Here is a 15,812-nt window from a genome sequence, read left to right on the forward strand (position 1 = left end):
CGGCGTTTTCCTCCCTCCCTTTTTGCTCGTTATTTAAATAAAAATAATTCAATTAAAGGGTTTGGCCCCAGCTGGTGGCTAAGGGGGGGGGCGGGGAAGAGGGAACAGAAATTGGGGGGGTTCGGGAAAATTCCCCAAATCCCCGAATCTAAGCTTAAATAAAGGGCGGGGGTCCCGGGTGCGGTTTGATCATTTTGGGGATTCAACCCAAATTTATTGCCCATAATTGGGGTTTTGATGTAAATTTATTGCCCATTATTAGGGTTTTGATGTAAATTTATCCCCCGTAATTGGGGTTTTGACCCAAATTTATTGCCCGTAATTGGGGTTTTGGCCCAGATTTATTTTCCCATAATCGGGATTTTGACCCAAATTGATCCCCAATAAATGCCGTTCAACCCAAATTTATCCCCCATAATCCGGATTTTCACCCAAATTGATCCCCAATAAATGCCGATCAACCCAAATTTATCCCCCATAATCGGGATTTTCACCCAAATTGATCCCCAATAAATGCCCTTCAACCCAAATTTATCCCCCGTAATCGGGATTTTGACCCAAATTGATCCCCAATAAATGCCGCTCAACCCAAATTTATCCCCCGTAATCGGGATTTTGACCCAAATTGATCCCCAATAAATGCCCTTCAACCCAAATTTATCCCCCGTAATCGGGATTTTCACCCAAATTCATCCCCAATAAATGCCGATCAACCCAAATATATCCCCCATAATCCGGATTTTGACCCAAATTGATCCCCAATAAATGCCGATCAACCCAAATTTATCCCCCATAATCCGGATTTTGACCCAAATTGATCCCCAATAAATGCCGATCAACCCAAATTTAATCCCCGTAATCGGGATTTTGACCCAAATTGATCCCGGAAAAATGGAAGATTTGGGTCAAAGCTGAAGACGCGCGCATCGGGTTCTACCGGGGTCCTGCTGCCTGCGCTCCCGGTGTCACGTGTGGGCACGCGGCTATTTTTTGGGGAAAAAAAGCCGTAATTGGGACTCCAACTGTGTCCCCTAGCCGAGGAGATCGCCATCAGCTGGCCGCGGATCACCGCCTTCGCCGAGTCGCATCGCCGCAGGGGGCTGGCATCCGGTGAGTCCCGGCGCGGAACTCGACCGTTTTGGGGCTTTTCCACAGAAATTTGGCACGTTGAGGTTGGGAGGGGGTTGCCCGGAGAAGTTACGGGGTCCCGACGTCGGGGGTGGCCAAGGTTGGGTTGGGCGGGGCTTTGGGTGTTGGAGATGACGAAATTGGGATGTTCCATCAACTGGAGGTGGCCAAAGTTGGCTTGGATGGGGTTTTGGGTGCTGGAGGAGATGAAACTGGGGACGTCCCGTCATTGGAGGTTGGCCAAGGTTGGGTTTGGTCATGCTTTGGGTGTTGGAGATGACGAAATTGGGGACGTCCCGTCATTGGGGGTGGCCAAGATTGGGTTGGCGTTGAGCAGCCTCCTCTGGCAGAAGCCCCACCACGCCAATCCACCCAACCCAACCCAAGGCAACCAACCCAACGCAACCCTAACCCAGCCAACTCAACCCAACCCAACGCAACTCAACCCAACCCAACTCAACCCAACCCAACCCAACCTTAACCCAGCCAACTCAACCCAACTCAACCCAACCCAACTCAACCCAACCCAACTCAACCCAACCCAACCCAACGCAACTCAACCCAACCCAACTTAACCCCAACCCAACCAACCCAACCCAACCCACCTCAACCAACCCAACCCAACCCCAACCCAACTCAACCCAACCCAACCCAACTCAACCCAACCCACCTCAACCAACCCAACCCAACCCAACCCCAACCCAACTCAACCCAACCCAACCCCACCCACCTCAACCAACCCAACCCAACTCAACCCAACCCAACCCACCTCAACGAACCCAACCCAACCCAACCAAACCAAACCCAAGCAACTCAACCCCACCCAACCCAACTCAACCCCACCCAACCCAACCCATCCTGGGCCTCCCCGGGGCGACGTGGGCGAAGCGAGGGCCGGGGGCTTTTGGGCTCACCCGCGGCCGGGTGCTCCCAGAGCCCCCCATTGCCCCCGCAGAGGCCGGGCTGCTGAGCGAGCAGGAGGAGGACGAGCCTCCGCCGGGCCAACCGGAGGCGGCCGACGCCGAGGGGACGCCGCCGGTGCCCAAACCCAAGGGACCCAACGCGCCCGGCGGCGAGGGGATGGCGACGAGCGGCGAGCCGCCGAAACCCGAGGGGCCGCCCCGCGCCGGCAAGCGGGCCGGCAAGTCGGGCCACCGGGCCGCCTTCAAGAAGTTCCCCCAGCGGAGCCTCCTCGGCCACGGGCGGTGCCACGACTGCGGCAAAGCCCTGGCTTTCGGCGCCGCCTTCACCAAGCGCCGGCGCGGGGCGGAGAAGCCCTACAAGTGCCCCGAGTGCGGTAAGTGCTTCCGGCTGAGCTCCACGCTCATCACCCACCAGCGGCGGCACGCCGGCGAGAAGCCCTACAAGTGCCCCGAGTGCGGCAAGAGCTTCAGCGTGGGCTCGGCCTTCATCCAGCACCAGCGGGTGCACGGCGCGGCGGCGGCGCCCTGCCAGTGCGGCGTCTGCGGCAAAACCTTCCCGGCCAGCTCGGGCTTGGTGAAGCACCAGAAGCAGCACCTGGAGGAGAAGCCCTACAAGTGCGGCGACTGCGGCAAGGGCTTCAACTGGAATTCCCACCTGGAGCGGCACCGGCGCATCCACACCGGCGAGAAGCCCTACGCCTGCCCCGAGTGCGGCAAAAGCTTCAGCTGGAGCTCCCACCTCGACCGCCACCGGCGCACCCACGCCGGCGGCGCGGCGCAGTGCGGCGAGTGCGGCAAGGGCTTCGGCAAGGGCGCGGCCGCCTTGGCCAAGCGCCGGCGCTTGGCCGGCGCCGCCGAGAAGCCCCACAAGTGCGGCGAGTGCGGCAAGGGCTTCGGGCTGAGCGCGGCGCTGCTGCAGCACCAGCGCGGCCACGCCGCCGGCAAGCCCTACGAGTGCGGGGACTGCGGCAAGAGCTTCGCCTGGAGCTCCCACCTCGACCGGCACCGGCGCATCCACGCCGGCGAGAAGCCCTACCGCTGCGGCGACTGCGGCAAGGGCTTCTCGCAGGGCTCCCACCTCGAGCGGCACCGGCGCGTCCACGCCGAGCCCTGCTGCGGCAAGCGGCGGCGGGGGGCGCGCGGCGGCGAGCGCCCCGGCGGGTGCGGGGAGTGCGGGCAGAGCTCGCGGTGGGGCGCCCGCCCCCGGCCGCCGGCGGCGGCGGCGGCGGAGAGGCCCCACAAGTGCAGCGAGTGCGGCAAGAGCTTCACGCAGCGCGCCGAGGGCGTCAAGCACCAGGGGACGCAGACCGGCGAGAAGCCCTACACCTGCCCCGAGTGCGGCAAGAGCTTCGGGCAGAACTCGGCGCTGGTCAAGCACCGGCGCATGCACACCGGCGAGAAGCCCTACAAGTGCGGGGACTGCGGCAAGAGCTTCGGCGTGCGCTCCAACCTCATCAAGCACCAGCGCACCCACCTGGGCGAGAAGCCCTACAAGTGCCCCGACTGCGGCAAGGGCTTCATCCAGAAGTCGGACCTGACCAAGCACCGGCGCATGCACACCGGCGAGAAGCCCTACAAGTGCCCCGAGTGCGCCAAGTGCTTCAGCGTCTCCTCCAACCTCATCAAGCACCGGCGCACCCACCTGGGCGAGAAGCCCTACGGCTGCCCCGAGTGCGGCAAGAGCTTCATCCAGCGCTCCGAGCTCACCATCCACCGCCGCGTGCACACCGGCGAGAAGCCCTACAAGTGCCCCGAGTGCGCCAAGTGCTTCAGCCGCAGCTCCCACCTCAACCGCCACCAGCGCACCCACGCCGGGGACAAGGCCAAGGCCAACGCCGCCAACGCCGCCAACGCCGCCCCGGCGCCGCCGCCGCCGCCCCCCGGCGCCTTCCCCGCGCCCCCGCTGCCCCCGTTCCCCGCCGCCCCCGCCGCCCTGCCCCTGCCCCCCCTGGAGCTGCCCTGGGCCCTCCCGTTCCCGGCCCGCGCCTTCCCCCCCCCCGGCCTTCCCCCCGGCCGCCTCCCCCCCGGGCGCCCCCCCGGCCTCCTCCCTCATCAACTGAGCGGGGGCGGGGAGACGGGACCCCCTCCCCAACCCCCCACCCCCCCCCCCACCTCCGGGAGACCCCAGCGGGGGTCCCGGGGGGGGCTCGGGCACAAGGGGCCCGGCGGCGGCGTCCTCACCGGGCTCGGCATCGGCCCCTCCGGCCCCATCGGCATCCTCAGCGCTGTCATCACCATGAGCCTCACCATCATCATCCTCACCGCCGTCACTGTTGGCGCCTCCATCCCCATCTTCGTCACCCTCCCCGTCATCAGGATGAGCCTCACCATCATCATCCTCACCAGTATCAGCATCGCCATCCCCATCTTCATCATCCTCCCCATCATCCCCATCGTCATCCTCACCATCACCGCCACGGTCCTCACCGTTATCAGCTCCTTCATCCCCGTCATCATCATCCTCACCCCCATCATCATCCTCACCATCACCTCTATCCGCTCCGTCCCCATCATCGTCGTCCCCATCATCTTCATCATCATCATCCTCACCATCAGCACCTCCAGCCCCCCATCTTCATCCCCGTCATCATCCTCACCGCCAGCCCCATCAGCGTTGCCATCCCCGTCGCCATCATCGCCATCATCTTCATCCCCATCATCTTCATCATCTTCATCCCCATCACCACCATCATCTTTGTCCCCATCATCTTCATCCCCATCATCTTCATCCCCATCATCTTCATCCCCATCATCTTCATCATCTTCATCCCCATCATCTTCATCCCCATCATCTTCATCCCCATCATCTTCATCATCTTCATCCCCATCATCTTCATCCCCATCATCTTCATCCGTATCATCATCATCATCTTTGTCCCCGTCATCTTCATCCCCATCATCTTCATCATCTTCATCCCCATCATCTTCATCTCCATCATGCCCATCATCTTCATCCGTATCATCATCATCATCTTCATCCCCATCATCTTCATCCCCATCACCACCACCATCTTCATCCCCGCCATCATCTTCATCCCCATCCCCATCGCCACCACCATCGCCATCCCCACCATCTTCATCCCCTTCATCCCCACCCTCCCCATCCTCATCCTCCCCATCCCCGCCCGCCCGCCGGCCCCGCTCCCCTCCCGCCGCCCCGCCGCCCTTGTTTTTGGGTAAAAATCAGCCAAAAGCCGCATTTCCGGCAGGACTCGGGGCTGTTCCCGCCCGCGGAGGCGGCCCCGGGCCCGGTTTTTTTCCTCCATTTTCCCTTTTTTTGCAAGAAAAATCCTCGCGGCAGACCGGTGAGGTCACTTAACGGCGACGTCATTTTTTTGGGTTTTTTTTGCCTTTTTTCACGTGGACTTCACAAAAAAAAAATGTGTGTTTGCGGTGCGTTGGGGGGGTGGGTAATGAATTTTTCTCCTTTTCCCTCAATTTTTTGTGTTCGCTTTCGCTCTGCGACCGGTGGGGAACGGCGGCGGCGATTTTTTTTTTTTTGCCGGCCCCAAATCCACGGTTTTTTCCCCCAATTCCACCTGGCACCGGGCTGCGAACGCTTGGACCCGAACCCGGGATGGGGTAAAAAGAAGGAAAAAAAAATAATAAAAAATAATTAAAAATGAATAAACGAGAAGAAACGGGCAGGATCGCGCGCAGGACACCGAAGCGTCGAAGGATCGGAAAAGAATAAAAAAACTGAAAGTTTCAGTTTTCCTTTTTTCCCCCAAAAAAAGGACGAGAAGGTGAAACGGAAAGCGGGGCTTTTCCCCAGTTTGGGGCAAAAACGAGCAGAATCGGGCAAGTCTCAAGCGGAAGCGGATCGGCGGGGGAAAACGGAAAGCAGAAAAACGCCAAAAAAAGTGAAAGACGACGAAAAAAGAACTGGGAAGCGGAAGGCGGTTTTTTTTTGGGTGAAAAAAGCCCGAAATCGGAGCCACCGGACGCGCTCCCCGGCGGCCGCCGCTTTTTTGGGGGAAATTTGGGTATTTTGCGCTTTCGTCCGCGTCGCTGCGCTCCTCCCGTCAAGTAGAAATAAACTAGAGCCTAGCTACACGCCGCCTGCCTCGTTTTGGGGAGAAAAACGGGGATTTCGGGACAAAAGGCGCTCGTTTGGGTTTTTAAGGGGGTTGAGGCCATTTAGGGGTTTTTAGGGTTTTTTTTTTCACGGCCCCAAGGGTTCGGCACATCCCCGGGGCCCCACTGCCCGAATAAATGGGAAAATCCTCGCGTTTTCACCCAAAAATGGGTGGGGTGGCGGGCGAGCCGGTGAGGAAACAGCCCTAAAAAGGCAAAAATCGATAAAAATTAACGCAAGTTTTTAATTTTTCATTAATTATGAAAATGAACGGGGCGAGCCCTCGCTTCGTTTTCCCCTTTTGCTGCAAACCAGCCCCAAAAGCTGCCCCGAGCGGCCTGAATTCGCCCGATTTCACCCCAAAACGCTGCCCTGGGAGGCTGCTGAGGGCGGCGCCCTTCGAAAAAAAAAAGGACGAAAACGGGCAAAAAAGCGAGGATTTCAGGAAAAAAGGGGGGTCGGGGTCACAAAGAAAGGGGATTCGGGGGGAAAATTGGGAAGAAAAGGCAAATTCGGGGCGGATCCGTTAATTATTAATACTAATTTTTATTTAATTTACCGGCCCGCGAGCGGGGGGGGGCGGCGTTCACTCTGGAGCGGAATGTTTCCCTCGCGCTCCGCGGCGGGAAAATCCCCCAAAACGCCCCAAAATCCGCCCGAGGGGGGGGGCTCCTCGTGCTGGGGGGGTCGCAGCCCCCCTGGGGACCCCCCCCCAAAAATTAAAAGTGGGGGGGGGAGGCCGGGGAGCCCCCCCCCCCCCAGCACCGCCGGGGGCCGCTCGAACCGGCGCGGTTCTCATCGCCGCCCCGCTGCGCGAAGCCGGCCTCCGCTGTCCGGGGGGGTGGAGGCTCGGCCTTGAGGGGTCCTCCCAGGGCTGCCTCCTTTTTTTTTTGGGGGGGGGGCGGGGGGGTGGTTGCCCCGTTTTTGTCCGCCGGGGAGGCTCCAGCCTCTACCCCCGGGGGCGCGACGGCCTCGTCTGTCCGTGGGGAGGAAGAAGAAGAGGCTCCAGCCTCTACCCCGCACGCACAACGGCCTCGTCTGTCTGCGTAGAGGAAGAGGAGGCTCCAGCCTCTACCCCATGGGCACGGCGGCCTTGTGACTCCGTGCGGAGGAGGAAGAGGAGGCTCGAGGAGGAAGAGGAGGCTCCAGCCTCTACCCCACGGGCACGGCGGCCTCGTGAGTCCGTGCGGAGGAGGAAGAGGAGGCTCGAGGAGGAAGAGGAGGCTCCAGCCTCTACCCCGCGGGCGCGGCGGCCTCGTCTGTCCGTGGGGAGGAGGAAGAGGAGGCTCCAGCCTCTACCCCACGGGCACGGCGGCCTCGTGAGTCCGTGCAGAGGAGGAAGAGGAGGCTCGAGGAGGAAGAGGAGGCTCCAGCCTCTACCCCGCGGGCACAACGGCCTCGTCTGTCCGTGTCGAGGAAGAGGAGGCTCCAGCCTCTACCCCACGGGCGCGACGGCCTCGTCTGTCCGTGTTGAGGAAGAGGAGGCTCCAGCCTCTACCCCGCACGCACAACGGCCTCGTCTGTCTGTGTAGAGGAAGAGGAGGCTCCAGCCTCTACCCCGCGGGCGCGGCGGCCTCGTGACTCCGTGCGGAGGAGGAAGAGGAGGCCAGAGGGGGCTAGAGGCTGATGCTGCGGTGGTGCCTGAAGAGGCCCTGGCCTCCGCGGCGCTGCTCCCGCTCCTCCGTCTCGCCGCTGTTGAGGCTGGCGGCGTCGGAGAGGCCGAGGAGGTGCTCCACCGAGTCGAACTTCTGCAGGTCGGAGGCGATGGTCTGGAGGCTGAGCACCGAGAGCGCGTCCGCCGGGGGCCCCTCGGCCCCTCGCTGCCCGGCCTCGCCGGCCTCCCCGGCCTCGCCGGCCTCGGCCCCGACGGGGGAGGCCCGGCGGAGGACGAGGCGCTGGAGGCGGCGGGCGTGGATCTGCTCGCTGATCTGCTCCAGGTTGCGCAGGGCCACCGAGTAGCGCGTCTTGGCCTGCGCCACGCGCCGCTCCAGCGCCGTCACCGCGGCCTTGTGCTCCTGGGGGGTTGGGGAAAAAGGGAGGCCGGGAGGTCGCCCCGGGGAGGCTGGCACCCGGGGAGGCTTCGAAAGGCCTCGGATGGGGAGGGGACGCCAGGAGGGGCGAGCACGGGGAGGAGGAGGCCACGGGGAGGAGGAGGAAGAGGCCAAGGAGAGGAGGAGGAGTCCAAGGAGAGGAGGAGGAGGCCAAGGAGAGGAGGAGGCCAAAGAGAGGAGGAGGAGGCCAAGGAGAGGAGGAGGAGGCCAAGGAGAGGAGGAGGAGGCCAAGGAGAGGAGGAGGAGGCCAAGGAGAGGAGGAGGAGGCCAAGGAGAGGAGGAGGAGGCCAAGGAGAGGAGGAGGAGGCCAAGGAGAGGAGGAGGAGGCCAAGGAGAGGAGGAGGAGGCCAAGGAGAGGAGGAGGAGGCCAAAGAGAGGAGGAGGAGGCCAAGGAGAGGAGGAGGAGGCCAAGGAGAGGAGGAGGAGGCCAAGGAGAGGAGGAGGAGGCCAAGGAGAGGAGGAGGAGGCCAAGGAGAGGAGGAGGAGGCCAAAGAGAGGAGGAGGAGGCCAAGGAGAGGAGGAGGAGGCCAAGGAGAGGAGGAGGAGGCCAAGGAGAGGAGGAGGAGGCCGAGGAGGAGGAGGCCAAGGAGAGGAGGAGGAGGCCACAGGGAGAAGGGGGAGGTCAAGGAGAGGAAGATGAGGAGGAGGAGGCCGAGAGGAAAAGGAGGCCACCGAGGGGAGACGGAGGAGGAGGCCACAAGGAGGAGGACACCGAGGGGAGGAGGAAGAGGCCACGGGGAGATGGAGGACACTGAGGGGAGGTGGGGGAGGAGGCCAAGGGGAGAAGGAGGAGGAGGAGGCCGAGGGGAGGTGGAGGACATCAAGGGGAGGGGGAGGCCAGCATGGGGAGGACACGGAGGGGAGGAAGAGGAGGCGGACGCAGGGAGAAGAAGGAGGAGGCCGAGGGGAGGAGGAGGCCACAGGGAGGAGGCCACCGAGGGGAGATGGAGGACGTCAAGGGGAGGTGGAGGCCACCATGGGGAGGTGGAGGCCACCAAGGGGAAGAGGCCACCGTGGGGAGGAGGACACCACGATGAGGAGGAGGACACCAAGGGGAGGAAGAGGAGGACACCGAGGGGAGGAGGACGCCCCGGGGAGGACCCGAAGCGGGGAGAGGACGCCCCGAGGGGGCGGAGGCCAGCCCCCGGAGGCCGTCCCCCACCCCCCCGCCCGACCTCGAGGATCTGGTTGAAGTGGGCCTTGAGCTCGAAGTAGGGCTTGCTCTTGAGGATGACGCGGCGCAGGGCCTTCTGCAGCGCCTGCACCCTGGCCTCGGCCTCCTGGCACAGCCTCGTCACGCGCTGGTGCTCCCGCTCGCTGCGCTGCCGCTCCTCCTCCGCCTCGTTCACCTGCCGCGGCGCGGCCCCCCCAAGGAAACGGCCTCCGTCCCGAGAACGGCCTCCGCCCCCGCGAACGGCCGCCGTGCCCCCGAAACCGCCTCCGTTCCCTCAAAACGATGCCGTGTCCCCAAAACGGCCTCCATCCCCCAAACGGCCTCCGTCCCCCAAAATGGCCACCACGTCCCCCAAACAGCCTCCGTCCCAAAACAGCCTCCATCCCCAAAACCCCTGCTACGTCCCCAAAACAGCCTCCGTCCCAGAACTGCCTCCGTTCCCAAAACGCCCACCACGTCCCCAAATCGGCCTCCGTGTCCCCAAACCTCCTCTGTCCCCAAACCAGCCTCCTCCGTCCCCAGAACCTCCTCTGCCCCCAACCGGCCTCCACCCCCAACCAACCTTCACCCCAAGACCTCCTCCACCCCCACCCAGCCTCCACCCCAAGACCTCCCCCACCCCAAGACCTCCTCCATCCCAACCCAGCCTCCACCCCAAACCAACCTCCACCCCAAGACCTCCCCCGCCCCAAAACCTCCTCCATCCCCACCCAGCCTCCACCCCAAACCAACCTCCACCCCAAAACCTCCTCCCCCCCAAGACCTCCTCCACCCCAAGACCTCCTCCACCCCCACCCAACCTCCACCCCAAGACCTCCTCCCCCCCAAGACCTCCCCCATCCCAAAACCTCCTCTGTCCCCCATCAACCTCCACCCCAAGACCTCCCCCACCCCAACACCTCCTCCACCCCAAGACCTCCCCCACCCCAACACCTCCTCCACCCCAAGACCTCCCCCACCCCAAAACCTCCTCCACCCCCACCCAACCTCCACCCCAAAACCTTCTCCCCCCTAAGACCTCCTCCACCCCAAAACCTCCTCCACCCCAAAACCTCCTCCATCCCCACCCAGCCTCCACCCCAAACCAACCTCCACCCCAAGACCTCCTCCACCCCAAAACCTCCTCCATCCCCACCCAGCCTCCACCCCAAACCAACCTCCACCCCAAAACCTCCTCCCCCCCAAGACCTCCTCCACCCCCACCCAACCTCCACCCCAAGACCTCCTCCCCCCCAAGACCTCCTCCCCCCCAAGACCTCCTCCACCCCCACCCAGCCTCCACCCCAAGACCTCCTCCACCCCAAGACCTCCTCCACCCCAAGACCTCCTCCACCCCAAGACCTCCTCCACCCCAAGACCTCCTCCACCCCAAGACCTCCTCCACCCCAAGACCTCCTCCACCCCCACCCAACCTCCACCCCAAGACCTCCTCCACCCCCCCCCAACCTCCACCCCAAGACCTCCCCCGCCCCCCCCGGCCTCCCCCCGCCCCCGGCCTCCCCCCGCCCCGGGCCTCACCTTGCCGGTGGCATGGTTGAGCATCTCCTGCCAGGTGGGGTCGAGGCGGTTGCGGTCGGCCAGGAGGCCCTGCTCGGCCACCAGCACCATCTCGCGCGCCGCCCCGTGCGTGCTCACGGCCCGCTCGTAGCGCAGCGCCGCCCGCTGCGTCTCCTGCTGCGCCTGCGCGCCCCGAAACCGCTCGCCCGCGCGCGCCCCCCCGAAACCGGGGGGGGGGGGCCCGGGGGGAGGCCGGGACCCCGAGGCGGGGTGCGGGGGTGGGGGGGTGTCATGAACGTTCAGGGGGTGGGGGTGGGATCCTAAAACGTCCTTGGGGCGGGGGGCTAAAAGACCGTCGGGTGGTGGTGGGGGTCCCAAAATCCCGTTGGGGTGGTGGTGGGGGGCCCTAAAATCCCGTTGGGTGGTGGTGGGACCCCAAAATCCCGTTGGGTGGTGGTGGGACCCCAAAACCCCGTTGGGTGGTGGTGGGACCCCAAAACCCCACCCCAAGGTTCTAGGGGCCCCCAAAACCCCCTTATATGGCGCTGATGCACCCCAAAACCCCATCACATCATGTTGGTGACCTCAAAATGCCACCCCACAGTGCTGGTGGCCCCCAAAACCCCATCCTACCGTGCCAGTTGACCCCAAAACCCCATCCTACCGTGCCGGTTGACCCCAAAACCCCATCTTATGGTGCCGGTTGACCCCAAAACCCCATCCTACCGTACCGGTTGACCCCAAAACCCCATCCTACGGTGCCAGTCGACCCCAAAACCCCATCCTCTGGTGCCGGTTGACCCCAAATCCCCATCCTACGGTGCCAGTCGACCCCAAAACCCCATCCTACCGTGCCAGTTGACCCCAAAACCCCATCTTATGGTGCCAGTTGGCCCCAAAACCCCATCCTACCGTGCCGGTTGACCCCAAAACCCCATCCTACCGTGCCGGTTGACCCCAAAACCCCATCCTACGGTGCCAGTTGACCCCAAAACCCCATCCTACGGTGCCAGTTGACCCCAAAACTCCATCCTACCGTGCCAGTTGACCCCAAAACCCCATCCTACAGTGCCGGTTGACACCAAAACCCCATCCTACGCTGCCGGTTGACCCCAAAACCGCATCTTATGGTGCCAATTGACCCCAAAACCCCATCCTACGGTGCCGGTGGCCCCCAAAACCCCATCCTATGCTGCCATTCGACCCCAAAACCCCATCCTACTGTGCCGGTTGACCCCAAAACCCCACGATATGGTCCCAGGGCCCCCCCAAACTGTTATGGGGTCGGGCGGCGGCCCCGTACCTCCTTGGCCAGGCGCCGCGCCTCGTAATAGGGCCGAGCCTTCTCGATGCAGGCGCCCAGCTGCGAGCCCTGCGCGTTGAGGCGGCGCGCCGACTCCGACAGGATGCGGCGGTACGCGGTGCGGGCGTCCTGCGGGGCGGCCCCAAAAGGGTTGGGGGGACCCCGAAGGGGTTGGGGGGACCCTAAAAGGGTTCGGGGTGATCCCAGGGGGATTTGGGGTGACCCCGAAGGAGTTAGGGGGACTCTGAAAGGGATTGGGGTGATTCCAGAGGGATTTGGGGTGATCCCAAAAGGGGATGGGGGGACGCCGAAGGGGTTGGGGGGACCCTAAAAGGGTTTGGGATGATCCCAGGGGGATTTGCGGTGATCCTAAAAAGGTTGGGGGGACACCGAAGGAGTTGGGGAGACCCTAAAAGGGGGTTGGGGGTGATCCCAGGGGGATTTGGGGTGATCCCAAAAGGGGTTTGGGGTGATCCCAAGGCGGTTTGGGGGACCCCGAAGAGGTTGGGGGACCCTAAAAGGGGGTTGGGGGTGATCCCAGGGGGATTTGGGGTGATCCCAAAAGGGGCTGGGGGGACACCGAAGAGGTTGGGGGGACCCTAAAGGAGTTGGGGGGACCCTAAAAGGGTTTGGGATGAGCCCAAAAGGGGTTGGGGGGACACCGAAGGGGTTGAGGGGACCCTAAAAGGGTTTGGGATGATCCCAAGAGGATTTGGGGTGAGCCCAGGGGGGATTTGGGGTGACCCCGAAGGAGTTAAGGGGACCCTAAAAGAGATTAGGGTGATCCCACAGCAATTTGGGGTGATCCCAAAACACGTTGGGGGGACGCTGAAGGGGTTGGGGGGACTCTAAAAGGGGTTTGGGTGATCTCAAAGGGGTTGGGAGAAGCCTAAATGGGTTGGGGAAACCCTAAAAGGGGTTGGGGAAACCCTAAAAGGGGTTGGGGAAACCCTAAAAGGGGTTGGGGAAACCCTAAAAGGGGTTGGGAGTGACTCTACAAATGGGTTTGGGGTAATCCCAGAAGCATTTGGGGTGATCCCAAAAGGGGGTTTAGAGAGATCCCAAATGGGGGTTAGGGAAAATCCCAAAAGGGAGTTAGGGGGATCCCAAAGAGGGTTTGGGGTGGCCCCAAAAGGGAGTTAAAAGGGATCCCAAAAGGGATTAGGGAGACCCCAAAGGGGGATCGGGGTGACCCTAAAGGGGTTTGGGTGACCCCAAATGGGTTGGTGGGACCCAAAAAGAGGATTTGGGGTGATCCCAAAGGGAACTGGGTTGACCCCAAAGGGGATTAGGGTGACCCCAGGGGGATTTGGGGCGACCCCGGGGGGATTTGGGGCGCTCACGTCCAGCTGCAGCTCCACGCGGTTGATCTCCTCGGTGGCCTGGTTGAGGTGCTCCAGCTCCTCCTGCCAAGGGGCAACGTGGGCCCCAAATCCCCCCCCAAAACCCCCAAAACGCAGCAAGGGACCCCCCCAAAACCCCGAAAACGCAGCGGCAGAACCCCAAAAGTCCTGAAGACGCGGCGACAGACCCCAAAAATCTGCCCCGAAACCCCAAAAACGCGATAAGGGATCCTCCAAAATCCCGACCGTGCAGCAATAGGCCCCCAAAATCCTAAAAACGCAGTGACAGACCCCAAAACCCACCCCAAAATCCCCCCCAAACCCCCCAAATCCCCCCCAAAACCCCAAAATCCCCCCCAAAACCCCAAAATCCCCCCCAAACGCCCCCCAAAACCCCCCCAAACCCCCAGCCAGGGACCCCCAAACCCCCCCAAATCCCCCCCAAAACCCCGAATCCCCCCCAACCCCCCCTAAAAACCCCGAATCCCCCCCCCAACCCCCTAAAAACCCCAAAACCCCCCAAATCCCCCCCAAAACCCACCTGGATCCGGGGGTCCAGCTCTTCCTCCTCCTCCTCCTCCTCTTCCTCCTCGCTCCCCGCCCCCCCTTTTTGGGGTGCCCGGGGGGGGTCCCCAACACCCCCCCCCTCCTCCCCCCTCTCCCCCTCCTGCCCGGGGGGGGTCCCTCGCCCCCCTCCCCCCCCCGGGGGCTCCTCCGCGTCCCCCATTTTTGGGGGGGGGACCCCAAAAAACTCCCCCCCCCTCCCCTAATTAACTAATTAACCGATTAATTCCACCCCCCCCCCGAACCCGTTAAGAGGGCGACCCCATAGGGGCAAGGGGGGGCTTCACCTGCGCCCCCCCCCGGGGAGCGACGGGGCGGGGGGGGGCGGATTTGGGCATTTTTGGGGAGGATTTGGGATTTTTGGAGGGTTTTGGGGGCTTTTTTTGGGGGGGGGGGCGGGGCGGTTTTGGGGACCCCCCCCCCTTCGGGGGTGCGGAGCTGGAGCTGTAGGGGCGGCGCTGGGGGGCTGCAAAAAAGGAGAGGTCAGGGCCCCCCCAGACCCTACTGACCCCCCCAAATCCTCCTAATGACCCCCCCATAAACCCCAAAACCCCCCAAAATCACCCCAAAACCCCATTACTCCCCCATACCCCCCCCTTTAGACCCCCCCCACCCCCCATTACCCCCCTAAATCCCCCCCACGACCTCCCCATATCCCCCAGGACCCCCCCAGACCCCCCAAACCCCCCCAAAAAATCCCAAAATCCCCCCAAATCCCCCCAAAACCCCCCCAAAGGCCCCCCAAAACCCCATTACCCCCCCATAACCCCCCCTTTAGACCCCCCCACCCCGCATTACCCCCCCCAACCGCCCCCCCAGACCTTCCAGGACCCCCCCACATCCCCCAAACCCCCCAAACCCCCCCCAAAACCCCAAAATCCCCCAAATTCACCCCAAAACCCCCCGCCCCCCCCCGCGGCCTGTGTTTACCTTCGGCTCCTCCACTCCACTTCCCCCCCCCGCCCCTCCCCGCCGGAACCGGAAGTCGCGCCCGCCGCCTCCCCTGCCGTACAACATGGCGGCGCCCAGCGCCGTACAGCTCCCCGCCCCGCTCCGCCCAGCTCCTCCCCGGGGCTCTGCGGACCGGAACCGGGCGGCGATCGATGGGCTCGGCGATCCTCAAACCGCCGCCGCCCTCGGCCCGGTTCCGCTCGCTTCCGGTTCGCCGCGGGGCGGAAGCGGTGGGGGCGCGCATGGGCGCCGCCATCTTGTTTTAACGGCCCGCAAGATGGCGGCCGGCCGCGGCCTGCTCGGATTTGGGCTTTTTTTCAGGCGTTTTTGCGCCGTTTTTGGCGTTTCTGAGCCCAAAACGACGCCTTTATCGTCAAGGCTTCGGGCAGGGGGGACGCGTGCGCGTGAACACGCGTGTGTACGCCCGTTTACACGCGTGTAAGGACGTTTAAACACACATAAATACGTTTAAAAACACATTTAAACATGTAAACACACGCATGTAAACATTCGCGAGACCCCCAGGACCCCCCCCCAGACATCCAGGACCCCCCCAGACCCCCAGGACCCCCCCCAGGACCCCCAAGCCCCCCCCAGAAGGACCCCCAAAACCTCCATAGGCCCCCCAGGGCCTCTATAGGACCCCCAGGACCCCCATAGGACCCCCTAGAAAGACCCCCAAAACCCCCAGGACCCCCCCCCGAACCCCATAGGACCCCCAGGACATGCAGGGGACCCCCCAGGGCCTCCATAGGACCCCCAGAACCCCCCCAGGACCCCCCAGGAGGACCCCGGGACCC

At 63.2% G+C, this 15,812-nt stretch overlaps 2 protein-coding genes across 5 annotated transcripts; one reads left to right on the top strand and one right to left on the bottom strand.

The window, feature by feature from the left end:
* Positions 1–107: 107 nt before the first annotated feature.
* On the top strand, positions 108–6,107 carry LOC308187039 (uncharacterized protein). Of its 2 annotated transcripts, none has more exons than XM_080609196.1 (2): positions 108–1,110; positions 2,063–6,107. In XM_080609196.1, the coding sequence occupies exon 2, from the start codon at positions 2,209–2,211 to the stop codon at positions 5,368–5,370; it is 3,162 nt and encodes a 1,053-aa protein (XP_080465322.1). In that variant the 5' UTR covers positions 108–1,110; positions 2,063–2,208; the 3' UTR covers positions 5,371–6,107. The 2 variants fall into 2 exon arrangements, with proteins under 2 accessions (XP_080465322.1, XP_080465323.1); XM_080609197.1 differs by having other exon boundaries at positions 2,084–6,107.
* Positions 6,108–6,651: 544 nt separating this feature from the next.
* Positions 6,652–15,093, bottom strand: LOC308187040 (SH3 domain-binding protein 5-like). 3 transcript variants are annotated; one of them, XM_080609200.1, is made up of 8 exons: positions 14,992–15,093; positions 14,488–14,527; positions 14,039–14,121; positions 13,498–13,560; positions 12,155–12,283; positions 10,873–10,899; positions 9,356–9,529; positions 6,652–8,144 (listed from the first exon to the last, which is right to left on the bottom strand). In XM_080609200.1, exons 1-8 carry the CDS (start codon positions 15,076–15,078, stop codon positions 7,746–7,748), a joined length of 1,002 nt encoding a protein of 333 aa, XP_080465326.1. In that variant the 5' UTR covers positions 15,079–15,093; the 3' UTR covers positions 6,652–7,745. The 3 variants fall into 3 exon arrangements, with proteins under 3 accessions (XP_080465326.1, XP_080465325.1, XP_080465324.1); XM_080609199.1 differs by having other exon boundaries at positions 10,873–10,941; XM_080609198.1 differs by having other exon boundaries at positions 10,873–11,034.
* Positions 15,094–15,812: the final 719 nt, after the last annotated feature.

Source organism: Anser brachyrhynchus, assembly GCF_964034855.1.
Source record: "Anser brachyrhynchus genome assembly, contig: SCAFFOLD_704, whole genome shotgun sequence".
NCBI lineage: Eukaryota > Metazoa > Chordata > Aves > Anseriformes > Anatidae > Anser > Anser brachyrhynchus.